The sequence below is a fragment of the Falco biarmicus genome, chromosome 1 (assembly GCF_023638135.1).
Source record: "Falco biarmicus isolate bFalBia1 chromosome 1, bFalBia1.pri, whole genome shotgun sequence".
Classification (NCBI taxonomy): Eukaryota; Metazoa; Chordata; class Aves; order Falconiformes; family Falconidae; genus Falco; species Falco biarmicus.
Window position 1 is genome coordinate 119,709,057 of NC_079288.1, and position 26,972 is coordinate 119,736,028.

Consider the following 26,972-nt stretch of genomic DNA (forward strand, 5'->3'; position numbering starts at 1 on the left):
TGTTCAAAACGATTCTCAAATCTTTTATTTGGTTTCCCAAACTCAGAAGTTAAGCAGAGGTTGGAGTGATACGAAAGGACAAAGGCCCTACCTAAGTCACTGGTAAGAAGGGGATTAACCTCCTGGTTCCTCTTTTCTTTGCTCAAGGGTTAGAAGATAAGGGAGCAGATGCATAGGCCGGCTGGGACTTCAGAAACGCTGCAGTACTGCAGTGCAGGAACCTGAACAGACCAGGAAAAAAGCAGAAAACTGATGGAAGAGTTAACTACATGGGGGCAAAATACCAGTCAAGGTGACCAGTAACATGGCAGCTTGAGAAGCTTTTGCGCATACTTGTTTTGTAACTTTGTGGTAACAGAAGGCTTACCCTCTACGTTACTGGAGGGACGGGGCCTGAAGAGTATAGAAAAAGGTTTTATAGTTGTGCAAGACTCATCTTTAACTCTTTGTCCACTTTGTTTCATCCCTCTCGTTACTTTCAGAAGCAGGACAAGTCAGACTTCCTTGGTGAAGCTCACCTTAGTTTTCCCTTTAAGAGCACAGTATTTAAAAATACCGGTATTTGAAAAAGAGGTTGATATACACTACATGAAACCAAGAGAACAATCGTTACGAGCTACTTTACATTCTAACGCTTATGTTTTCTCTTGTGTGGAAGCATCCAAGTGTTCCAGGCAACACTGCAAATTGCAGGATTGTGAAATACAGTAGCATTTTACTCACGTAATAGTTTTTCATGGCAAATTACATGCCTACAGACTATACAAACCTCCTTTCAATACTGTGTAACTTATCATTACAGCCAAGCTGACAGAGAACCTGACAGTTTAAGATAAAGAAGCTTCCCTGCCCAACCAACTGTAATTAAGAACAACATTTTTAAAAAAGTGACATGGCAGGAGCAATTAGGATAAATAAAAAAAACCCCAAAACTAACTGCCTCAAAATGTTAGCAGCTACCAAACAAAAATAAAAAAAAAAGCATTCCAAGGCTCCAAGTATTTTCACTTTCTCATCTACTATTTACAGAGTATCTGTACACATGCATATGACATTCCAGTAAGAAAAAGCAACAAGGCTCCGTTCCTTCATATCATACCTTTTTGCAGACTTTCTAGTGTAATACAACACAAGTGATCGATCCTTGGGGGGGGGGAAAAAAAAAAAAAAAATTGCTGAGCTGTCACTTTTGAGGGGTGTGTGTTTTTCTAACTCAGAGAGGGGAAAGATTACAAAAAGCTCCTTTCAACAGATTAGATGCGTTCTGTTCTAGACTGTGACCAGCACTTCGATGCCAGGAGAAATATATGTAAACAAACACTAAAAAAAAATTACCTGGGTTACTCACGGGTAAAACACCAGACCTAACCTTTCACTCCGTCCTGAGCCTTTCCTTTCAAATGTAGGCAAAAAGGACTACCCGCTCTGTCTGTCCTCCTCCTGTTTTGTCAGCATTAGTATGCAGAAGTGTGTTGCCACGACCTGTTCAGACAGTGTAACTGAGCACCAAAATAAAATTTATTGCATCTTGGTTGCTGGGTACAACCAGCAGGCTTCCACCAGAATAACTGCTCCAATTCCACAGAGTAAGCCGCAACAATTTTCCAGGACTTTTTTTTTTTTTTTTTTTTTTTGGCATATAAACATCAAGACTCAAAGATGCACCTGCTAGTAACATTTACAGCTATCTGTTCTAAGCGGCTTTTCAACTAGCATGTGACATTCCCATTCATGTAACAAACTGCTGCAGACGAAGAAACAGCCTCCTCCTGACAGCAGCAATCCAAAACTCCTACCACCTTCCCACCTTGCAACCGTTAACAGCAAGGGTGATTTTTTCCAGTTCCTCTTAGAGGTGTCCTACAATATGCTCTAAGTTTATTATGGCACAACACACCCTTGCTTGGAACACAGCAGCAAGCAGGAAGAAGTTGTACAGGATTTGGACCCTTTTAAAAGCAAAAGGGATTTTAAATGAGTTCAGGAAATTCTAGCACAATGAAGCCACTGAAAAGTACAACACTGGAACCACAATAGTATCTTAATGAGATGATACAAGTTTATTTTCTTTACTAGGTGCCGCATGTAGAAAAACATGAAAGCAGTATCACTTTTGTTATGTGAAGCTTTTATCTTGTGCTGTAGATTAACTACTCTTCTTGTGCTACAGTACTTGTAGGCATAACAAGGTTACAGGATGAGTGAGATGCACTTTGAATTTCCTCTTAGCAAGAAAGAAAAAACCCTCACACCTATTTTTTTAGGATTTTTATTGAAAAATATTAAAACCAGAAAATTATCAAGGCCAGTTTTACAATAAATTTAAGACATACTGAATGGCTTATCTGCTACTCAGATTTAGTGCAGGAACCTTATTCCAGTATTTTTCTTAAGCAGTTACTGGATTAAAATCACATTCCCATTTAACACCAAAACAGATTATTAATAAAGCTTTCATAGGATTTAACCTTAAAATCCGGTTTAAAAAGTCCATTTTCAAAGGTTAAAAAACATTTACACAGCAGAATTCCCCCCTTCACAGACCAGCTAATAGCTTCCTGTGTCTGATAACTGGCAGAAATAGACCACAGAACTCAATTTTCCTTTTTATTATTCTAACCTGATAAATTTCTTAAATGCTTCTTACCAGGCTTTCCTATTTGGCAACATTACTTTAGTTACGTAGCAAAGTGTGATTTCTCCTTTTTTTCAGAGACCAGTCTTTCACTACCTATCCCAAAAGACACACTCGCAAACGGGAGTTACATTAGCATAAATCTGCTTCTGTGACTAGTATGCCCTTTTGGCAAGTTAAACCTTGTTAGTAATATCATCAGAACACTGACCTCAGGATGTCAAGTTCCCATCAGTTGTGTAATTCCTAGTATTGTGCGCTTTGAAAATATTTACTTTGGCATGTTATACTTTGTAGCTTAGAGAAGTTGATTTTTTTTTGTGCTTACTCTCAGCCTTACAAAATATCTTTTCTCTCTTCCATTTATTCATGCCTTTTCCCTCACCACCAGTTACCTCCCTTTCTCATAGCTGCAACAGAAACAGGACGTAAAGCACACAAATACATTTAAAATGCGAGATCCTAAAAACGTTGGTGGATAGCAAACAATAGTCTTGTAAAACATTCTTAGTTGATGAATGAGCTTGTAAAATACAAGTCCCATAAATCCTTCAGTATAGTATCCAAGCTTTCAATTTTAAATTTGTAAGCTTAGTTATACTTGATTTCAAACTTTTATTCAGTGTTCTAATCTATTCCAATAAGCTAGTCACTCCACACTTGCTCCCAATATATATAAAACCAACACTGTCTAAAGAAATGCTGAAAAACCACTCAAAGGAAGCAATTTAACTTCCAGCAGAATGCATCTTACTTTGCACTTTCCGCAAAGTTGTACGTTGAATCATTTGGGTTACTACAAGTTGTTGCACTTTGGTTTTAACTGAACTTACCTGATTTTTAACCACGATTTCTTCCCAGTTACTAGTCCTATCTGCCAGACTAAAATTCAAGATAACATAGTTATATAAACTGACTTTTGTTTGTTTCATACTCTGCCTATTAAAAACCATTACGATAATCATGGAGATCAATGAAATGCCTGACATGAAGGGTGCAGGAGTCACACATCCTGAGAAATGTCTGGATTTTTCTATTTTTTTTTTCTGTGTAACTCTGGTCATTACTGTACTTCAGCTTCTCTGCAAACCAGCTTTAAGAGAACATTACAGGAGATTACCATAAAATAAGATGTGGACAGATACCACATAGAGCTGAGGCATGACAACCTTTTATTCTACTGCAATTTGTTGGCCTTTTTGATCCCAAAAGAGGAAACAACAGACTTTGGATTTTCTTAAGTGTACCCATAATCCCAATTTTTTGTTATTTCCCATCTAGTTAAAAAAACAGTGTTGAGAAATAAGGAGCTAACCTTACTGTTCTAATAACCCTTAGTCTCACACACATTATTATTATTATTATTATACAGTGAAACTGTATTTTGCATATCAGCACTGAGTGCACTTCGAAAAGGACCTCTGTTGAAATACTCCAAACAGGTCCTTATAGCACCATATCATCTGCTGCCGATTTAACTGCTTACAATCAGACTCTTTGTGCCACTGCTTCTAAAGAAAATTACATTTTTATTTCCCCTAGCATTCTAAAAAAAAAATCTAGAAGAAAAAGTTTGTTATCCAACTGAATGCATGTAAACAATTAATTACTAGACAATCCATTTTCACTTATTCCAGTTTTGTGAAACGGATCAATTAATTGCTACCTGATTCTTCTGAACTGGCATGGTTTAATTCAGTGGCAGAAAAATCTCGCAGATGTGTTGAATGAAAGTGTCTTTGACTCTTCACTGAATTTTGAAAGCCTCTTTTTGCAAGATTTGATGCTGCCCCTTCTAGTATAGCTAATTTTCAATTAATAATAGAGAAAAATCAGTGAGAAACACAAGAGGCCGAGTGCTGGCAAAGCCACAGTGCAGCACAATAGGAATAGCAAGGGATGAGGAAGCAAGAGGAAACCCAGGTACCTGGAACAAACTAGAAACACACTAAATGCAGGAAAGCATCTTAGCCCTACAGCAAATTTTACATTCTTTCAATACTTAATTGGTCTGTTTTCAACTGATACACAATTAAGGATTTATTCAGAATTGAAGGAATACACAATGTGATTAAACATGAAGTACGTGAACCATTCATGCACTAACAAATGTTGCCAGCCATTGTTTTTTCACAGCTTTTTTCACTGAAGCAAGTGTGTCAGAATGGCATTTGGTTAAAATGAAAGTAATGCTGGTATTTTACCATTCTTGATAATTGTTACCTACAACAGTCAAACTCAGCGAGTCAAACTCAACGTTGCAAGAGGCTTGTTTTCCAAATATGAGTTCTAGTAAGTGGAAGTACAAATGAGATCGGTTTGAACACATTAAGAAGATCTTTAAACTGTGTATTTCTGAAGGAAGCGGTCAAATGCATCATAAATCGCTTGTCTAAAACAAAGAAAAAAAAAGGTAATTTGTGTAATTTGGGAAAAGGCAGATATAACTGGCCTATTTTCATATATTTCAAAACATGTTTACAAAGCTATCATTGCAATTTCAAAACAGCACTCAATAAAAAAGTTGTATTAGTAGTCTTTCCTCCTTTACTTATTTCTAGGATCTCTCACTTCAACCCAGTAATACATCTATGCTTCAGGAACAACTGGGACTGTTTACCAACTTTAATACGACTGCAAATGTTAATGGATTAGGAGGTTTCTACGCGAACATGTCAAGAAATGGTCAAAGAGACATGCATAATTCGTAATTTTTGTGCAACTGTCACATAATAAGGGTGAAGTTTTAAACAGCAATGAGCTACTAGTTAGCATACCTTGAACCAGTATATTGCTATTTCTTTTTGTTGTTGCTCAAAGCTTCCAAAATGGGAAGGATGTAGAGTCTTACTAATTTCTTCCATTTTAAAATAAACAGCACAAGTATTTAACTTTTTAAAACTAAGGAATTGCATTTGTATAAGCGACTTCTAGAACTGTCTTCAGAAAGTCAGTGCCTAGTATTACTAAGGCAAGAATTCATGCAAGTACTACTCATTGGCAGTCAAGCTTGTATTCTGCTTTTCAATTGTGTGGGTTTTTTTAATCTCAGAAAATAAGATTTGCAAAAAGACAACAGCTGCACAATACAACATAAGCAGTCACTGCTTAAAAGAATATTTTTCTAGTGTCCAGTGAACAAGCTAACCAAAAACTTTTGTAGGAAAACAAGAATGAGAAGGATCATTCTCTTGCCATTGGCTTACTGAATGATCATACTGCACCTCATCTTTGCTCATAAAATGGAAATGCTGTTATTCTCTTTAAATGACTTCAGATCCAGCAACTTATTCATCAAAGCAGTATTTGGTAATTGTTGCCTTAGAGTAGTTACAGACTTGCTTTTAGAAGAAAAATCATGTATGTCAAAATTACGGATTTAAGCTTTCAACTATTTTTAAACTTACCTGAAGAGCCCTTGTTTGAAGAGGTAGGCACTGACATGACCTCCATCCAGATACCTAATTTCACACCCAGGCCAGATTTCTTGAAGACTGCGCACCCCAGTCCGAGGAATATATGCATCCTCCTTAGCTTGTACAACTATGATCAAACTTGGGTCAACTGGAACTAAAGAAAAACAAAACTGAATTCGTCTAAGGTAAGAAAGAGAAACACATCAGCTGAGATTTCTGTTGTAAAAATGTTCTCTATTTCTAAAACAAATTCAATTATTCTAAGCTTTGGTAAAATTATGTTTTCTGAAGTCTCCTGGCAGAATTTGTCTGGTTTTTGACATTACAGTACTGAGGCCATCAGTAGGAAAACAAACTAATCAATCCCTTTCCCTCCCTTAAAGCAGAAAGCTTCAGAAGTCTCTGAGGAACGATAGAATTGTCTTTCCTCTTATCAACAAAACTCTATAGGATTCAGGTCAGTTCTCTGAAATCTCTTTTTTCCAGTGAAAAGAACTAGGAGACATCTGAAATTCAGATTAGAAGCTTTGTATAATTTTTTTTCCTCGAGTACCAGAAAAGAACTTTTCATATGAGAGAGGTCAGACAAAGTACAGTATCCATTCACTTTCTTTTCTGTTTCCTACATGTTTTAGTTACAACATAAAACCCCCAATATACTGTTATATGTATTTATTACTCATTACAAGAATTGCCCCAACCAGATTACTAACAAGAACACCACCAAAATGATGCTGAACACAGAACAGTTCTCTCTTCACAAAGAATATAAGCGGTATGGTAAAGAGTGGCCAGCCAAGACGTTTGACAATGGGATGCCACAAATAATTTAGACCCTCTACTTTCATATATCCTAGGTCATGTAAAGAGGACATGTAATGCTAAGATAGATTCTAGCCTTCCGCTCAATTTTCCATGAAATCTGAATGGTAGGCAGATTTTCTGAAGCTCCTCTCTAGACACACTCCAAGGATACCCTGGCAGAGGATGCAATGTCTCCCAGAGCATGAAGAGACCTGGGAGACAAATGACACGAAGCGCTACATCACTTTGACAAGTGCGTTAGGATCACAGATCCTCTTAAGTTTCAAGAAAGGTCAACACTTTAGCTAAGTGATACCTGGATAAGTGTCTAGAGAAACAAGAACAGCTGTAGTTAGAATAAAGATTACAGAGTTTTTTCTGTCTACTGAAATAACTTTTAAAGGTTTAAGGAAAACACTTCACTGGGATTTATCACGAAACCTCTCTGGCTAGATGATCTCGGACATCGCCCAAGTCAAGAAATCTATGCTATTACAGAAATCTTTGCGTTGTTTTTTTTTTAAAAAAACATTTAACAATGGAGTACTGAATGTCAGATTTTAAAAATGAGGTGGCACAGGGTCTTAGTATCAAGAATGTTTTGACATTCAAAGACAACTCTTTCAGAAACCTGTCTGAAGTTAAAACACGTTCTAGGATGTGTTGAGTGCTCAGTGGGTACACGCTCAGTTGAACCATTTTGTCTGAATGGACTGCCACAAAAGCAATTCCAAGCCCCAACTAAAGCAAAACCCTTTCAATCAGCTCTAGGATGAAACCACTTGCACGGCCTGCAAGTGGGCCATTGAAAGGGATTTGTCCTAGAGGCCAAGAAACCCAGGTTCATCAGATTTAAGGCTCAGTGAGCTACAGCTCCCTCTATATGCTATACCTGTTTTGGGAAAGATTATATTCAGATTGCATCACTCCAGAAGGACCTCTGTGCACTTTTACTGGTCACACTTGTCTAAAAGAATCATTCAAGCTTGGTTCTCCGCTACGTAGTTATCAGATTTCCACTTTTTCTTTTATTTACTTCAATCTGTTCGAAAAACCTTATTAGCAGATTAATTAATCTAGCTATTAGATCACACCTAATCTAATTTTTTGTTCTTTTAAATAATACCAATTTGCACTAGCACATACCTGAAAATAGCCACAGCGAGGCACCGAAAAAATAAGCAAAGATACTGAAAGGCAAACTTTTAATTCACTTTATCATTAAGTGGCCATTAAGAAGAAACAGAAAAACAATTAGGAAATGGAGTGGTAAACAGACGCTGTTCAGTAACACTCAAGATATTTTCCTATTTCAGCTAAGGTGCCAGCAGGTTTACACAATGGAGGATGAAGAAAATACCTCTCCTTCCATCGTATTTTACTGTTTTCCAAACTGCACATTAAAAAAAACTTAAATACATACCTGAGAAGTTGGCTACATGTGTACATTCATCCATCACTCCTTTCATGAACCTTAAGGATTCTCTCTGTAAAGTGTCACTCTTTCTTCTTTTATTTATCCTGTGTCCTTGTGGGCTGGTTAAGTTTTTATTGCTATTGCTACTGGTTGAAAATGTTTGATTTATGCACTGCATTTTAGGAGCATCTTGCATTAAGAGTCTTTCTGATGAGGCACTTAGAGTACTTTTATTTGTGGCAAAGCTGTGAACAGCTTCTTTAGATACAGTCTGGTTTGAAGAATCAAGGTCAAACATTCTGGAAGTCACATCCACATCCTCCAGACTGTCCACACTGTCAGGGAAGTTTTTAACAAAGTCTTGCCCCATCTTGAAAGAATCCGTCTAAACAAAACAACAGGTAATTTACTAAGGGTTTCTCCTTTAAACCAGTTGATTAATCTTATCTTTAAGATCAACTCAGTATTACAAGAAAAAAGAACAACAACAACAACAAAAAAAAGATACAAAGGGCACTGCTCACAGTACTTCTTATTTTCAGCCGGCATGTCACTCAGTTAAATCCTGACCATCATTATCTCTTGAAAATTTCATTCTACACTTCTGTCAGCTTAAAAAAAATGCAGAAAGTACTTATATATGATAGCTTATGATACAAACATTTGGTTTTGATTCTATACTAAACTCTGAATTTATAAGTGCAGTCATTTAAGTTTAAATTTCTGGGTACTAAACCTATGTGACCACATCTAATGTTATGTTTAGGACTGAAAAATCTGAATACGAAATGTCCCTAAATACTAGGAAGACATAAGCTGAACATCTTGAAATGTTTCTTCTTCTAGCGATGTCTGCTCCATCAGTGTTCCTGGAGTGTATTTTACTTAAAAATGGCAAGTGTCTCAGAAACTATCTTCAGCCCAGCCCCTATTCTGTTGCAAGATATTTGAAAAAGGACAGTCACAAAGCGAAGAATCTTAGGAAAAAAGTTATTTATCAGAATTGGCTAGAAGACAGTGTTGCGACATACAAGCAATTCTCAAAAAGTTATCATTCCGATCTAGAAGAGCAGTGAGGCAAAGAAATTCCTCTTGGCACGAGTCTTTCAACCCTAGTCAAAAAAAGTCAAGAAGAAAGCAAAAAACATATGCAGACAATAAATTACATTTCATGAGGAGCAAGAAGCTAATTATAAAAGCTCTAAATCCTGTTTATCCCAATTGCCTGTGCAGTAAATCTAAAGCTGAGGGAGGTCAAGCATCACACAAAGAAACAGAAATAGAAAGACCTCGCACTAAACAACTTAGAAAAGTTACAATGTTGCTACATATTAAAAACAGTCTACAGCATTGACTCTTTGGAAGCAATTACTTCAAAGGGTAATAAATCATGTTTTAATACTTACACACCAGGTTATCTGTTCTCCAGACTATAAAGCCAGTTACTGAGAAACACTATCTACAGTTTCAATGTTTTGATTAAATTAATCTTACGTTGCAGATCACACTAAGTGTGGTCACGGAAAAAAACATTTAGCAAGGGCTATACACTTACACACATTACACCACCAAAATATCAGCTTCTTTTTTTCAGCAGGTTTTCCTTCAAAGATTACATTTATCAAAAGCATAAGGAAACAACAGGCAAACCTGTTTTAGCTAACAACTGGTTACTTTTACTAGAAGTAAAATGAAGTTACATTATTTGTTAGATTTTCACATGTAAATATTAGCAAATAGGGAAAATAAACTATACTTACTCCACAGTATTCAAGCATTTTTATGATTTCTTCTTCATAAACAGTTTGTGTAAAATACTGTTTCTCCAGCTCCCTCCAGTTCACTGCCTTGCTCAACACACCCTGAGATTATAAACACAAGCATCCAGTACACAAGTAAAACCCACAGATCATTTACAGAGAAAATGGATCTGTTCCTCTTCGTGACTTGATTTTTCCAGTGGAATTCTGGCCAAGTTTCCTGATAACCCTTACAAATATTTTAATCAAAGCATAAGCACATATTATAATGCTGGACACTGAAAACCACCTCCCTTTAAAAACCAAACTCAAAAATAAGGGGTGTGTGTGTGTGAAAAAGACAGAAACCAGACCCACTTCGGATTTGCACACATCTAGACTGGGCTAAACCAACGACGGTTGTCAAAGCCAGTCTATTCATTCACCTACCCCAGCAGCATCAGCAATGAAAACAGACACCCACCATGGTAGTAGCAGCATTATTACCCAACTATTTAAGCCAGGCTTTGAGCAGAAGAAAACACGTTTTCGTGGCTTGCTTCCTCACCTTCCCACACTCAGACCAGGACTCTGACCATTGTCCCACAAGCCAGCCCCAGTCCCCACACTGGTGCAGGACCCGCTGAAGTAGCTGAAAGCTACCTTCCTTATCGCCTGTTCTATCTCTGGAGCAGGAAGGGTGGGTTTTGCCACTAGTCACTAATAGAGGCTGAAAGGTGCTGAAATGCCCTAACTGAAAAGGTGAATGTGGCCAAGCCAAACCTTTTGAGTTCCACATCTAATTACATTCTAGTATATTAACAACAATATATTTTAATTACCGTAGTAAAGACTGCAGAAGCTGTTGACCAGGAAAGACACGGAATCAATGGCAATGGTTTAGGCCAGTTTGTCACTGCCAGTGAAGCCATCTACAATCAAAAGCATTTGTTAGTTATTTTAATACTGAAATCACAAAATGGTAAAAAGAACTCTTTTATCTTCAATTTAATTGTTTATACAGTATCAACCAAATACACAGTGTCAAAGTAGTTAAGGACTGTGGCAGTTGGATGTACTTTCACCTATTCAGAAGATACAGCCTATTCTTCAGTGATTTCCCTAACATTGTTGTGGATAAGGCTAATTTCAAGACTGTATTTTTGTTTTAAGAATTCCCAATGGCATATTTATTCTGACTTTTAGTTGTTTAAAACTATGAAAACCACCTACAAAGCCTTTTCATCAAGCTCTTGCAAGCTTATTCCAAGGCAAAATGGAAGTCTCCCGTCTAAGAGAAGAACTATTTAAAATGCCATACTTTTAAGATTTGTATACTGGAAACAAAATATGGAGAAGTAATTCATCATGTTAAGCAGATTCTTTTTCTGTCCTGTAAAGTTTAAGTTATTACTCTTACATCAGTTCCCAGAACACATTTTTATGAATATTTTGTTTGTCCCAGAAACGTATAGAAGTTTCCTACATGGTATGTTCTTGACATGTTTTATTTTATTGCACTAAACTGAACAACAGTGTAACCCCCTTAATATGTAATACCCCATGTCTGTGCCATATGCTTTCATAAATTGATTTATATAACTAAGCTATAATTCTATTGTAATTATTTTTTTATTTAAAAAGTTAGAACACCACCACATATCTATGTTCTGATAGCCAGAAAGTCTGACTTCTTTCTTCTTATTTCCAGCTCTCCCCATCAACTGAACTGAATTTGTGCCACCTACCTTCTGTTGCAAAACACATTCTACAGATGATCAACATAACATACAATTTATTTCCCTGGTTTTAAATTGCACCAGAAGTCCTGTAAGTCAGGACCAGTCAAACACTGTATGTTCCGGACTACGAAAAAAATTTTCAAAGGAGTTCCCAAACGCACTCTCAGATCTTGCCTCCTTCTATACCCACGCTGCATATGATCATTGGTACCGGATACAGCACTCCATTATTCCTAAAGCATTTGCACAGCATTTGAAGTGTCCTGCAGGGTTAGCGGGGCACGTAACTGTTTGAGAATTCCAATCCAACTTATAAATATAAGACAGGGAAGACGTGTTTAACAAAAAAGCTGTTGTTGCAGCAAGGTGATATTTATGTAAACCAAAGGTCATTAGTACATTTACAACAGTAAGAGTTATAAAAATGTGCTTTGGGGGAAAATTACTTTCCTTTCAGTAGACACTACAATTACCAACATTATTTATTTAGCTCCTAACAACAAACAAACAAGGATCAGCAAAACAGAGGCAGGCTGTTTTAATAAGCTTTGTAACTATGTCTCACAGGCCAATGGTTATCTGTAGAGATATAAACAGTAATAGTTTAACTGTGTATTAGTCTTTCAAGCATCAAACTAAAACAGCAGGGTATTAGTATGAATATGCACAGTGTCATACACAAAACGTTATCCACCTCAACCACAGAAATCTCCTCTGATCAATACCAATGATTGGGGAAAAAAAGATGAGCAGAGAACAGAACTGACACCAAAAGTCACCTCAACTGCAACACCCCTACAAAGAAGAGACATTTCACAAAACCCATTCAAACACACAAATTTAAGGCGAGAAGAATGGAGTTAAAAAGGGAGAACTAGCAATTGATCAGTACAGATCTTATTTCAGAAAACATTCCCACTCCACAGAAAAAACCATAATTATGTGAGAAGCTTATATTCTTATTAAGCCTGTCAGGAGATGGCTGACAAAAGGGCTCTATGATCTGTCAGTACTTACTGAGGATTTTACTAATTCAGCACCACAGAAAGTGAGAATTGCCAACAATTTGTTTCTCACGACTGTAAATGTTTATTTTAAATTACTTCTGAGAGGAACACTATAAAACAAATTCTTTCTGTATGCTAAATGATCAAACAAGAAGTTAAAACAAAAATTACTGAACAGGAAATATAAAAGCTTACATGTCCTCCCATGGATATTCCAGTCATCCCTAGCGGTCCATAGCCTTCTCTCTCTAGCCAGTGCAAAAGAGCTGCCGATTCTAGAACAAGAGCTCCTCCCATCACAAACAGGTCCGAGACATTTTTTAAACATGACCGTCTTTTTGTCCCCAGAAAAGGAAAATATAGGATTTATTTTCTAAGATTAAATTTTTACAGTTCTCATCATTCTATACATACTTTTATACAAAGCCTGATACAATCCCAGAGAATTTTGGAGCTGAACTCCTGTTGATGCAACAGGAGAAAAAGCAAGTCCAGATTCTCTGGCACTTGTACATCTTCATCTAAATAAGGATGAGAAATAGACACCTGCTAAGCTTCTAATGTAATATCACTGACAGCTTGGTCTTCTAGCAACAGATATTACCAACATCAGAATCTCATTAGCAGTAATCTTCTACCCTGTAAGGTCATAACGAACCTTTTAGAAATAGAATCAAAGTAATACAGTCCTAGATATACACTATCTCATCTGCAGAAACAGTTCTTTGTCTTGTTTACCTGTTTTACATCATTGAAAAATTGCACACAACATTTGAAGAGCAATCAGTATGTCAGCTTTGGAAGCACTCATCAGTGTCACTGTAAGACTGAAATTGCAAAGTGGGAAGTTTGTCACGGTACTGAGAAATTCATGTAGTGTACTGCAAAGCATTAAAACAGAAGAAACAAAAAAATGTAGAAAGCTATTCAGCTCAACCGTAAGAGGGACTCTAGAAAATGGGAAAAAAATGTATTTTACAAAGCAATTGATACACCTCTAGTCTGGGGAGCGGACTGTGTATTTTCAGTATCACGCAGTCAGGTTACAAAAGGCTACGGGCCTCTTCTGCCAGCGTACAATCACATTTGAGACACTCTGAAGCACAAGGACAAAGCTTACTGTGCAAGTCACGGAGAAATGAACATAGCTGCTGCAGACCAGTATTTATAGGCTAATGTAATTCTTTCCTACAGCTTTGTTATGATATTCCTCAGCCCTGTCCAGCTGCTATATTTATTAAACACTGTTACTTGTATATTAACAAAAACCACTGCTGCTGCTTTGTAACCTCGTATTGAAGAGTGACAATTGCTTCACTGTTGGAGTGTTAGACTGAGCACTCTCTTTAAAACAATCCTTCTATAAATCATGCATGTACTAAGCTGTCAAGCTAGAGAACTGAGGATGGAGTTAGAAATATCCTCGCCAAAATATTTAAGTTATTCTTCCGCATCAGATCCTCAATAGCTGGAAAAAGAAACCACCAATGGATGTATTCCAGCACACACTCTCTCCTGTCACTTCCTATCTCACACTTCTAAGTGCCGTAATATTTTTTTAAGCAGTTTCTCTGTCAAAAAAGCAATTCTTAGTTGAGAAATGTAATTTGCTTTCTTTAAAAATGTGGTTCTTATGCCAAAATAAATAAAATTCTGCATCTGCTTTGGAAAAAACCTAGAAACTATTTTTTAATTAAAACTTTCTCCTTTGAAGTATTTTTTAAAATGTTTCGATTTCCTAAATCCAAATGCTGAAACTGAAATAAAATCTACAAAATCTAAAATGCTGTAGTGTGAGACGGTGCTCCTGGTCAAGTCTTAATAGAATGGACAGGTTTAAAATTAAATCGCTTTCTATGCATCTTCTACTCATGTTAAATGTCCAAGTCAGGATTAAAAAGGATTAGAACACCAACTCATATTTGGATCTTAAGATATATTGGTAGACTAAACCCACAGCTTTGCCTCAGACACATATCCTGGTGAATTCTGTTAATACTCCAATGGTTCAGAAAATGCAAAAAGCAAAAAAACAGGACCATTTAACTAAGCTTCTAAATTCCCATTTAAGAAACCGAGGGAGCAAGTTCTGTAAAATATTGAATATTGCATAGTTTCCACTGACTAACAAACAAGCAACATCAGATTTATTTACATGTCTGATTGTAAATCCTTAAAATATCTCAAAAAAGAAAAGTCTTAGCAATTACAGCAGGGAAATATGCTACCTCACCAAAGATTATTCACAGTTGATTGACATATAATTGCAGCATTTGTACACGCAGAGTTGTGAATCAGGAAATTAACTGGTGCTTGCATTCACACAACTTGCTGAAATCTTGCTCTATACTACAAGTTCGTCTTGTGCAAATTTCCTGATCACTGTGATCTCTTAACAAAAAATATCAAAATCATCTAGCAAAGGGTAGACAATTTCACATTAAAAGGTTACAAGTGCTCCATGTTGGGGACTTTTTTTTTTCATGTTGGGGACTTTTTTTTTTCTTAATAAACTATCAAAGTTCATACTACTTTGAGCTTCTTGGAAAAAAAAAAAAAAAAAAAAAAAGGTGGTAATTCAAAAAGACAGTTTCCATGAATGTAACAGTAATACTTACAATTGATCCTTAGGTTTTCTACAGCCATGTAGAAGACTCAAGTTAAAGAAAGTAAAATATTTCTATATAAAAACTGACAATCAAACAAAAAATAAAATAAATCACATACATAAATAACATGGATTCATTATAATTTGGAACTTAAATTCTAAATGTTTAACTGGAACTACATCAAGTTAAATGTAGTTTGATCATGCAGTTTGCAACTGAAGATTTTACTTTTGTCAGGTATGTGGGCAGGAAAAAGGTGTAACCAGAGAACCTATTCAATAAAACAGAGTAACAGTGTCATAGAAGTTACTGATGAGTTGATGACTAGACAGAACCTAACTTTTTTTAAGAGCTAAATCTTAAACGGTAGCAGTAAATTTCTCAGAAGTACCTGAGGTACTGAAGAGTTGTATTTGAGAAGGGAAGGCAGGAGAGGCAACTTTCTTTTCTGTCATTAATACATCCAGAAGTCATACAGTATGATACAGAATGAATGCAGTTTTCACGCTGTCATGGCTAAAGGCATGATATCAGTACTTTGATCAGTAAACAGATTCATATCAGAATTTTTACTCTAATGACTACAGTAAGAAGTTGTAAAAGACATTTTCAAAAAAACCAAAAAGCAATACTCAGTGTAAAAGTAGCCTGTTATATTAGTGGTGTTCCACACTGTGTTTCTTGCAATGGTCATACTTTGCTCTTTGCTTCTACCTACCGAAAAGTCCATGGGAAATCAATCCATAAACTAGATACTATACCAGTGTGATGAGTCTTTTACCTTTTGGAGAGAACATTAAGAATAAATATGCTTTCCACAAAAGGATATAATAAGGATTTTCTAGCAATAGAGATGCCATACAGGCTTCTTTAATCATTGGGCGTGCCATTAATGTGCGTCTCCTCCAGAAGTGCTAAAGATAAGATGTACAAACATATATTAAGATAAAATCTGATTATTTAATTTCTCAATAACAATGCATTTTACATACTTACATGATCTCCAGTGCCTGCTAAATGAATGCACACAGGTCTGTGCTTGCTATTCCATCTTCTGGGTATAATGAACTGAAATCTGTGAGAAACAAACACCTATTGTAGCAAAGTATATCTATTTACATGCTGTGCCAGATAAATTAATCCAAACAAACAAAAGAAACAAAAAAGAAAAAGAAAAAAAAAAAGAAAAAGACAGAACAAAGTATTTTTATAACCCATGCAGTAAACTGCCAGCGACTCAGTAGTATCATTTTTCATAAACGCATCCAGCAAAGAAAGGAATCCGAAAGCAGAAGAGAATAAATGTCAAACAAGAAAAGGAGCCAAGCTTAAAGATCATGTTCCTAAAAAAGACCACTACCTCATCATCACAATTTAAATTTTGCAGAGTGGAGAAATGGAACTTCAGATGAAGAGCAGCCTAAAAAAGTATAACTAGCTCTCCTAGGCAGATTGCTATTTTTTTCCTGAAGACACAACAGCTGAAATTGAAGATTAAAGATAAGCAATATATTTAAATTAAGAAAAAACATCAAAACCCCAACATACAAACCATGAAACTATTCTATACACCCAACATCAATCACTTAATATCTTTTGCTGCTACTCAAGTTATTTACAGGCTAACTACTGGGGAAAAAACCCAAACCCAAACTTCTGAGCCACTGGTATTTTCCCCACAAGATGGAGCACTGTTACATACAACAGTGTTACACTTTGGAAAAAAATATTCACACAATGCACAACTAACTTAAGAGACATTTGTAGAGCATTTCAAAACTGTAACAATACTGTCCAATATAGCAATTAGCATAACTTGACTACAAATTGTAAGAGAACATAGATAAGGCAACAACCAGTATACTGTATTTTCCACTATGGGACTAAATAGTCCAATAATGTTAAGCAACAGTTTCTTTCTCTAACCAATGGAGAGGTGGAAAAAAGTTGATATTTTGACTAAAAAACTTTTTCTGACATTCTTTAGTTTTACATGTTTAAGTACACATAAAACCACCAACCAGTAATATTGATAAAATTGACAATACCAGTATCAACTTGAGCTGACAAAATGTTTAAGTTATTAAACAAAGCTTGGGAAACCAATTCCATCATGAAAGTTTAGCTCAAAATTATAAGCAAGAAGAAAATATGCTCCCTTTCCAAACCCATCCCTCAACTGCAAAGCAGTATTAGTGTAAAACCAGCAAAAATGTCATTAGGTATCATCCAGCTTTCTGCAAGGATGCTTTTTTTTTTTGGCTTGCCAAGTAAGAAAGGCACCAGATTCTCCTGCTACAATTAAATGAACTTACTACTTCAGTACACATACAATTTTTTTGTATGCAATGTAAATGGAAAGCTGGAATGATTCTTTCAAATACCATGTAACATGCTGCTTTCATGTAAACAGCTTCTCCTGCTATATGTAAAAGAAACAACTACTGTCCTGGCTATAGTATCCTTCATTTCCAGCATGCTGCTCATTTCGGAAAAAATAAACAGTTAAAAAAAAAAAACCCAGGGTATTCCATAGCTTTAAGCAATATGATTTCTACACTAAAAAAAAAAAAAAAAAGCCCCCTAGCAAAGAACATACTTTGCTAGGGGGCTTCTTATTTTATTATTATTTATACACACATTAAACTATCACGAGTAAGATTTATTTTCACTTTTGAGGTCAAAATCTATTTCAAAACATTAGTAAAAAAAACAGTTTGAAATATTTTACATTGTATTACAATAAAATAGCTTCACAATAAAACTACTTACAGACCATTGTTTCTCTGCCATGCTAGTTTCAGAAAGGACATACCACTTGTTTTTTCTTACCTTGCTACAAGAGATTCGACTGGCAGGATACCTGGGACATAATGAGCCAATGGGGAAATGAAGTGCCCCTCAAGGATTTTACAGTCAGATTGCTCCTCAACCTACAGAGAGAATAGGATTAAAGCAGTATGTTTCATATCAGTGTTTAACTTGCTCTGAAAATTAATCTCTTAAAGTACAAGGATTTGTTACAGGATAAAAATGTACTTTAAAAACCCCAAAGCTGAGGTCTTTTTTCAAATATAGGAACACACAGTCAACACAATCAACACAGTTGTGTCAAACTCTGCTTTTATTAAATGGCCTATTGAAGGAATCAAGGAATAAAGTGTAATGCTGTCCCATTTTAACTAACTTCCATAACACATACTAAGTTTCAAGCATTTTTTGAGTCTCAAGATCTGACATCCCACCTCCACGACTCTTGTACTACGGGGGGGGGGGGAAGAAACCAGTATTTGTAGAGCCACTGCTTTCATCTCTCAGTTTCCTTCCGTTCTCTACTAGAAGCCAATGGGACTGCTCATTTTCCCATCCCTTCCAACCTGTTTCACATTTTTGCCACTGCCTCCTAATTCCATCCACAGCAGCTCAAAAACAAGCAAAGAAACCAAAAAAGCCCCAGGAAACTATGTACTTAGCTTGCCACAGCATTGACCACCAATGCATTTATTTGACTTCAGAACCACTCTTCATTTCTGCCCCCCTGTTCACACTTTCTAGATTGAAAAGTCCTCAGGGCAACGATCACTTTATCTGCACACCTCACACGTGGAAGCTCAGGGCATCCTTTTTCCAATCAAGAGCATTTGAAAACTCACACTACTTAGATCTCTTTTGCCTCTACAGACTCACTTCCTCTTCCCACACAGATCAATTGCAATGTCCTTTTCTTGATACAGAACAACTGAGAACATGAGTGAAGTCAGTTAATGTCAGTAAAATCTAACTAAATGTTGTCAGGTGCATTCACCACCCTATCTCTATGTACTCCCTAACCCAAGTTCCCAGTTGCTAATCCCAGCAGCAAGTCATGCTGTGACAACATCACATGACATCAAGACTGAATTTTTCTATCTTATAAAAGCAGCCTCCTAAGTTGATTTCACCTTTATATACCATCAGGAAAATAAACATAGCTGAACTGCAGCATCTCTTGCTTTTAAGTACCTTGTCAATGAAAACTGGGTAATCTTTTGAAACCAGCGTCTGGCATTTTTCCCTGTTTCCAATAATCTTTCTGAATTCAAATATTCTGTTGAAAGGAAACAAGTAGAGAAGATTCAACTTTTAATCTAAAAAAAAAGAGAAGATAAATATGTGTGTGTGTGTTTACATATATATATATAAAAACATTCAGGAGCTAAAGTAAGCCACAAAGAAAATAAAAGTTATGAAACCAGCTTTGCATTTACAGATTAATCAGACTACCATACGTTAGGTATATAAGAATGCTTTTAAGTTAAAACATAAAAAAATGCTAGGTACGCTGCTTGCAGTTGCACAGCTCTTAAATAATATTTTACACCTGATATATTGAAAACATCTATCATTTTTCGGGGCCAAATTAAGTTACAGCAACCTCCTACGCTTGCACATCCTTGTAGCTTCATTGGGGCAATACAGACTGAATGGGTGAAAAACAGGTTGGACCACCAACATCAAAATGTAGTTGCCCATGATCTCAAGTCTAGCTGGAAACAAGTTAACAGCAGCACGTAAGGATGTTTATGAGTGACAAAAGCCAGAGGGTGAGGTTGATACCTAGAAGGTAAGGCTACCATTCAGAGCAACCAGGATAAAAGGGGAGGAACAGGTCAATAAACATCCTAAAACTGAATAATAAAACTGCAAAATCTTGCACCTAGGATGCAACAGCCCCATGCAATAATACAGGCTGGGAACTTCCCAGCTAGGTAGCAGCTCTGCAGGAAAAGACATGGGGTTTCTGGCAGACAGCAAAAAGAACACAAGCTCACAACACATCCTTGCAGCTAGGAAAACCAATAGCATACCTTCTCCATTTAGCAAGAGGGCAGCCAAAAGGGCAGGGTAACGGGGTTTGCATTGCTGGAACGGAAGGCTAAGGGGCAAATCTAGTTGCCGCTTTTGCTACTTCAAAGGGCTGCAAAGTCTTGCAGAGAAAATGAAACAAGACTCTTCACAGAGGTATACAGCCAGAGGACAAGAGGCAATGGTTACATGTTGCAACATAAGAAATTCCTACTGGAACACAGTGGAGATTTTTTTCAGAGTGGTAATGGTTAAGCATTAGAAACGATTGCCCAGAGAAACTAGGAATAATCTCCATCCTCCAGGGACTTTCAAAACTCAAATGGATGAGGTGTCAAGTGACTTGACTCAACTAAGTGAGCTGTGGTTTGAATAAGCATCTGGGCTAGGTGCCCCTAAGATGGCCCTCTCAACCTTAAATACTCTATGCTAAGAATATCTTGCTCATTCTTATGGTTGTAAACACACCCGAGGTTACCTGACCAACTAAAACAGCAAGATGTGGGTGGAAAGTACAGAACAACAGTATAACAGGAATGACGTGTTCACCTTCCCAACACCAGCGAAAACCAAACCACAGACAGAAAGAAAATCAGTTTACCACAGCAACAAAACCAGCTCTAGTACATAGTCTCTGCTTTTCTTATACAGAACAGTTAAGTCTATTAAGTATGAGAAAATAAGGGTAAAGTTATTAGATGTGAGCATGGAGGGTAAGCTAAATGAAGAGGTGTTTTGCTTGACACAATCCTCTAAAAATACTGGATTTATTTATGTATTTAATCTGTAGTTAGGAGGATACTGAATGCTAAATCTTGCATGTGTTGAGGAATTTCAGCTCTTGCTAATGAGTTGAGTGTAAAGCTTTACAATATTAACAGTCATCACATGAAGAGTATGTACGTAAAACTTCAGATTACATCTAGGCAGGTAGTCTGTAATATCAGTCAATGCTAGATAAGAAATTTCATAATTCCTTCTAATAGAGCATCACAGTCATCAGTTTAAAAAAAAAAAAAAAAAAGACGCTGACACTGTTTCTGGCAGCACAACAGGGCACACATACTAGGGAGTGGTACTGCCTCCTCTCACTCGCCAATGTGAGGAATCAGTGGGAGGTTAGGTTCTTCCTTCGTCATCCAGGTGAAGCCAGGCTGCTGGGGAACAGCTCATCATCTTCCCATTGCGGGGCAATACATGTAACAAATCCTCTCTTCCACTTTTCAGACCAGCAGGCCCACAAGCCTGCCTCACGTTTCCCCCGTAGCTTTTGATCTCACGTGAGAGGTTTTAGGTTCCCCCCCCCCCCCCCCCCCATGAAAAAGGAAGAGCCACAGCCAATACCATTACTACTACCAGCAATGCTTCTTTGTTGCCATTTGACATTAGCACAATTACCCTTATAGACCCCATGTAAGAGAAAAGCCTTGCCTAGTATTGCAAAAACAGTAGAATTAGTCCGAGGTTCCCCCATACAGATAGCAATTGCACTGGGGTCAGGAGGGGATAGGGCAGTGAAACTTCATCATGTCTCACCAAGAACCTAAAAGTTTTTTAGAAAGGGTTTTGATAACGTTAAGATGTCCCCTATCAGATACACATGTGTACAGAAATGCTGCAATCAAAACAAACCCGACATTTTTTACTTACTCCAAGAGAAGTAAACTAAACATTTTAGAAATTCAACATTCTCATATGGCAGGAAAGCCTGCTACTTAAGAGAAAAAACCAACTGAAGACAGACATACAAAGCAATCCAAGAGCCATTTTAAGATGAGATGTTTCTCTTGGACTTAAACAAAAAAACAACAGCCCCCCCAGAACTGCACTGCTATCCAGAGTGAATAAAATTTTATTTGTTTTTTCCTTAAAATGTCTTTAATGATTTTCAAGTACCTAAGAAACAGCTTATTAAATGCAGACTTATAATTTCCTATTTAAATATTACATGATACAGAAGATATATATTCAGTTATTTTTAAAACTTAAGAAATGTAAGTGCTTATCTCCAGGTGTTACTCTTAATAATAACTAATAATCAGCAAATACTTGAAAATTAAGAGGTACTTCCATTTTTTCTTATTTTCAAGGTATCTAAATTGGGCTATGAAGACCTTCTGATTACATCTTACACTTTTAAAGGTCACTATTATTAAGAAGTTACAGAAAGCTAGCAAGATCCTCTGATGTTCAACGGAACAATTTCTCTGCAAAAACTCGGCAAGTTTTGATTTTAGAAAACACTTTCAGAGATGTTGCTTGAAGTATGTTATCATATATGCAGAAATGAAAAATGTAATTGGACATATATACATTCTCTCAAGAACAGCCTCTTTAAACACAAACATTTAGCAAATCCCTTTTTGACTTCTTTTAAATCCATTTCCTCCCTTGGCATGAAAACACGTGATTTCCTGAACAAAACAAAGTTTAACACTTTGGGTTTTTTTTAAATACAGGACAATAACAATTGTTGGTACTTCAAGTGTTGAATTTTTCTTTTACTATAAAATACTGTTTATGCTGTTAACAAGTCACCTTTTCAGATCCTCTGGCTTTCCCCATCCTCTGATGAAAAGTTTAGTGAGGAGAAGCTTTCTGTATAAGACGTCTAATTTACTTACACCCATTAGCAGCAAACTGGCATCTAGAAAAAAGAACAAGCAGAAACAAGGCAGTTAAAAGCGGTTAATTTGAGTGGCAAATTCATTGGCTTGTAACACATAGTAGCTTCTTACTCTGGTACCTGTAGTAATGAAAAGCCAAAGCGTTTTATTCCAAGGTAGTTAACCTTGACATTCAGATCAATACTTTAAATATTAAACAAAATACAAAGACAGTTAATACAAACTCTAGCTTTTTTAGGAAAATGCAATTTAGAAATAGGAATTTGATGTGCTTAATATAACCAGGAATTTATTACATAATTGATCACAAGCCAACCAAAAAGGCACATAAAGTCACAGAACTACATCTTCAGCCAGTCCTAACTGTATTTTACTTGAACCAATAAAACCAAGAGTGGCATTGATACCTGCCTTATCAATATAGCTGTGACAGCAACTTTTCAATCCACATGGGCTTTCATAAACACATTTCAGAATGGAAGCTTGAAACAGTATTTGTTTTTCAACTACTATAAGGCTAGATCCCTAGCTACATACTTATTCATTTATAAAAAAGAAAAAAACATAGCTCCAGTCACTGATGCAGAGAAAGTTTCGTTTTGTAAACTTCTCTTCATTGGCGTCTCAAACATATATCCTAACCCTTATTTTATCCATTCTTTTCCAATTTTTGACAACTGATTTCTTACAGTTTTGAAAATGATGCTCCCACACCCTTCAGGGAAGCAATCACACTGTCAAAATCCTTACCAGTATCATTTCTCTTTCAGCAAATACACTAGCTCAAATATAGCTAATATCAATAAATACTATTAGTATAAATAAGTATTATTTTCAAAGCTATACTTACTGAAGTGAACAGGTAGCCACTATTGCGCTCTACTGATGAGGAAGTGGGGCGGGGGGAAAGATAGCTCAAATCTGGTTTTTGGGGCAGCAGGATACAGGTTATTCAATTAAAAAAAAGAATTCCAGGATCCGCATACACCTAAGAAAACAACAGATTTAACAATCAAAGACTTGGTTAGTAAATTACCTACAAGTATTTTCTAGTATTTCCAGATCCTTCCATACCAAATGGACTAAATAACTTCATCATACTCTAAACCAGTGTAATTTCATTCACATGGTTTTGTGTTTTTCACTTTTAATCCAAAGTTCATCTATTCTGCCACGTTCATTCTTAAAATAAACTTGTCTCAATATAGCAAGTTAAAATTGTGGTCAGATTAATAAATACATTCCTTTGCTCTTCTAAAAAGCCAACGCTTAAAGCATTTTTCTTTTTTTTTTTCCCCCCTGTATATTCTTAACACCTACAGTAAGTTACTATCAAAACAGAAATTACAGACAACTTAAGGTACTTGAATACCTTAAGTACAAGCATCCTAGAAAGCCAAAATGGTTCTACGTCCAGTCATTACAGGGCAGAAATAAATACCTGAAATCACCAGAGAGTCAAAAGCAGGGACCCTCTATTTTAACACCGTAGAAAGTGTTACATTTCTACTCCACCAGTCCCAAACAGCTGATTGTACAATCTTATTATTCTGATCCACATCTGCTTGGTCTAATAGAATCACAGCCCCAGTGCAATCTTTTTCCTTGCCCACTCTGGAGATGGCCATTGACCCCATGTGCTGCTGGGGAGTCAGACGGGAAATGTTTGCCAGCCTCTGCAAGGTCCCTCTTCTACTTTTTCAAGCAGGGGGACAGCTCAGCATTTTCCCGGTGCTAGAAGAGAACTGGGTGGTGGAGACAGAGACAGCAATACAGAGTGGATGCTATGGTGCTGGGAAGACAGTTCAGAGGGAGGACACACAACACTGTTATCTGTGCTGTCAAAAATATACTAAAACTAGGTTTGCAGTTCTATTACTGCTCACCAGTAATTGTGAAAAGAAATTTTAATGAATGTTTTGACACTTAACAAAGCAGCCTTGTGTGTTTTGTTTGTTTGTTGTTTTTTTTTTTTTTTTTAATGCTCTCCAAAATAAAAGCCAAATAAGAGAGAAAATATGAAGATGTTGATTTTGCTGCAAGTTCAAAGGCTGGCCCGATGAGCTCGCTCTGTTGCACAAAGAATGCCAAGTTTCTAGACAAGTACATTATATTTAAATGCAACATTGATTGAGGTGAAAGAGTTGTCTCATTCTGTATTCTATTTCATTGACTGAATAAAGACTCTAAAGTAGTTCAGGATATTTCAATTAATCTGATTCAAGATTACATCGCAACTGGAAAGAGTACAGGAAACACTAAAAAATATTCCAAGTACATGAAGTATGTCATATACAACTTCAGAAATATTACTGAGGTAAAATAGGGCTCATCCTCCCATTTTGTTTACCTTAGTAACAAAAGGGTAGGACATGCTTTAGTCACCGCGCATCAACGTCTACATGGAAAGACAATTACAGATACTTTCACTGTCAGAAAAGGCAAATCCAACTGTTGGAGGCGGAAGTTCTATAACTTCATAGCAGAGCTACAGAGTGTATTTTAGTAGTGAGTGCTTGAACTTGAGAAAAGAATCAGCAGAGCTTGTTTTGGAATGCAACTGGATTTCCACCACTTGATACCATATACATCACGTCATGAATTCCTTTGTAAGACAGATCAGCTAGAAGTCATGACGTGATAAAGATGGTGCATAGTTGTGTAGCCCAAGAAACAGTACCTGTGTTATGAATATGCAATGAGTATATTTGCTAACACGGTAAGCTCTACATAGTTTAAGTTGTGAATGTAAACTGTAACAGATCAAAGGCACATAAAGAAGCGATACACACACACACAAAAAAAATACTCCCACATTTTAAAATAGTATTTTCCAGAGAAGAAGACAAGGAAACCTACAGATAAATAATAATCAGATAAATAAATACTCTTGCTCTAGGAAGAGTGGGGTTTTTTGCTTCTAGAACCCTCATACTGCATACTAACTATAAATTTCTGGTATGTACAATTATTTCATAGAAACAGACACAAAAATTCATCCAAAAGCCAACACATAAACGGTCAGCTAGTCCCTTTTTGCCAGCGCATGCAGCTTCAGTTACAAGAAAAACACGACAGGGAAGTTCATAAAGACTTTATTATAGGCCCAGACCACTGTTCCTATACATGAATAAGAAACTGCTCCCACCAAGAAGTCAACCCGAAAAAGCCAAGAAGGTATATCTATTTTAGAAAACTAAGTCCTTAACTTCCTTGCCCTATTACCTTTGGGGGAGAGGGGGTGGGAATAATAAAAAATCTCTTCCAATTAACGTCGGGTCATGCTTTTTTTTCCCCCCTTTCCCTCCAATAAGTGGCAGCTTTTAGAAAAAAAAACCAAAATCACAAAGAAGTCACGGCGACAAGCCAGAAACAAGCCCCACAACAGCCTCACACAGAGCGCACGGAGGAGCCTGCGGATAAACAAAGGGGCCTAAGCCAGCAGCGTTCCACGGGCCGCCGAGCCGCTGCCCACCCGCCCGGCACTGGGCTATCGGCGGCTGGGCGGCCCGACCCCGGCACCGACCGGCCCAAAGCGCAGGGCCGGACAGACCGCGCCTGGCCCCGCCGGGGCGGCAGGTGGAAACCCCCTCCCTCAGGCACCGAGCCCTCGGCCCGCCCCCAGCGGCACACGGGCGCTCCCCGGGCGGCCGCGGGAAGGCGGGAGGCGCCCGACGGCCCGTTAACGCCCCGAGGCGCGGCGGGGACAGGGACGCCCGCGCCCCCTCAGCGCCCCGGACACCGAGACCACCGAGACCACCGCTCCCTCCTCCCGCCCCAGGACGGGGGCCGGTAGCCCGCCGCGGGGCCAGGCCGCCTACAGCTGGCAGCGATGTGCCCGCAGCGCCCCTCGGGGCTGGGCACAGCCGTGAGGGAAAAGCCCCAGTGGGCCACGGCTCATCCGCACCTGAGGGCCGCACGGAGACCAACCGCCGCTCCCCGGACGGGCGGGCAGCCCCCCTCCCCGTCCCCCCCGCGAAGGTCACTCACCCGACGGCCGGGCACTGCCGGTGCTGGGGCACCACATGGGCGGGCGGGGGGGAGGAGGGGGAGGAGGGGGAGGGCGGGGCCGGCCTCACGCGCGGGCGGGCGCACGTACGCACGCAGGCCCTCAGCAGAGAGGGGCGGGAG

At 37.7% G+C, this 26,972-nt stretch overlaps 1 protein-coding gene across 4 annotated transcripts; it reads right to left on the minus strand.

The window, feature by feature from the left end:
- ABHD18 (abhydrolase domain containing 18) lies at positions 1 to 26,940 on the minus strand. Of its 4 annotated transcripts, none has more exons than XM_056324275.1 (15): positions 26,832 to 26,940; positions 23,692 to 23,829; positions 22,753 to 22,861; positions 19,372 to 19,456; positions 18,202 to 18,302; positions 16,366 to 16,444; positions 16,197 to 16,283; positions 15,379 to 15,404; positions 12,956 to 13,094; positions 10,854 to 10,943; positions 10,033 to 10,134; positions 8,279 to 8,657; positions 6,043 to 6,205; positions 368 to 5,027; positions 1 to 221 (listed from the first exon to the last, which is right to left on the minus strand). In XM_056324275.1, exons 3-14 carry the CDS (start codon positions 22,842 to 22,844, stop codon positions 4,976 to 4,978), a joined length of 1,395 nt encoding a protein of 464 aa, XP_056180250.1. In that variant the 5' UTR covers positions 22,845 to 22,861; positions 23,692 to 23,829; positions 26,832 to 26,940; the 3' UTR covers positions 1 to 221; positions 368 to 4,975. The 4 variants fall into 4 exon arrangements, with proteins under 4 accessions (XP_056180250.1, XP_056180260.1, XP_056180270.1 ...); XM_056324285.1 differs by having other exon boundaries at positions 15,379 to 15,396; positions 16,189 to 16,283; XM_056324295.1 differs by lacking the exons at positions 23,692 to 23,829; positions 26,832 to 26,940 and having other exon boundaries at positions 19,372 to 19,496.
- Between the last annotated feature and the right edge of the window lie 32 nt (positions 26,941 to 26,972).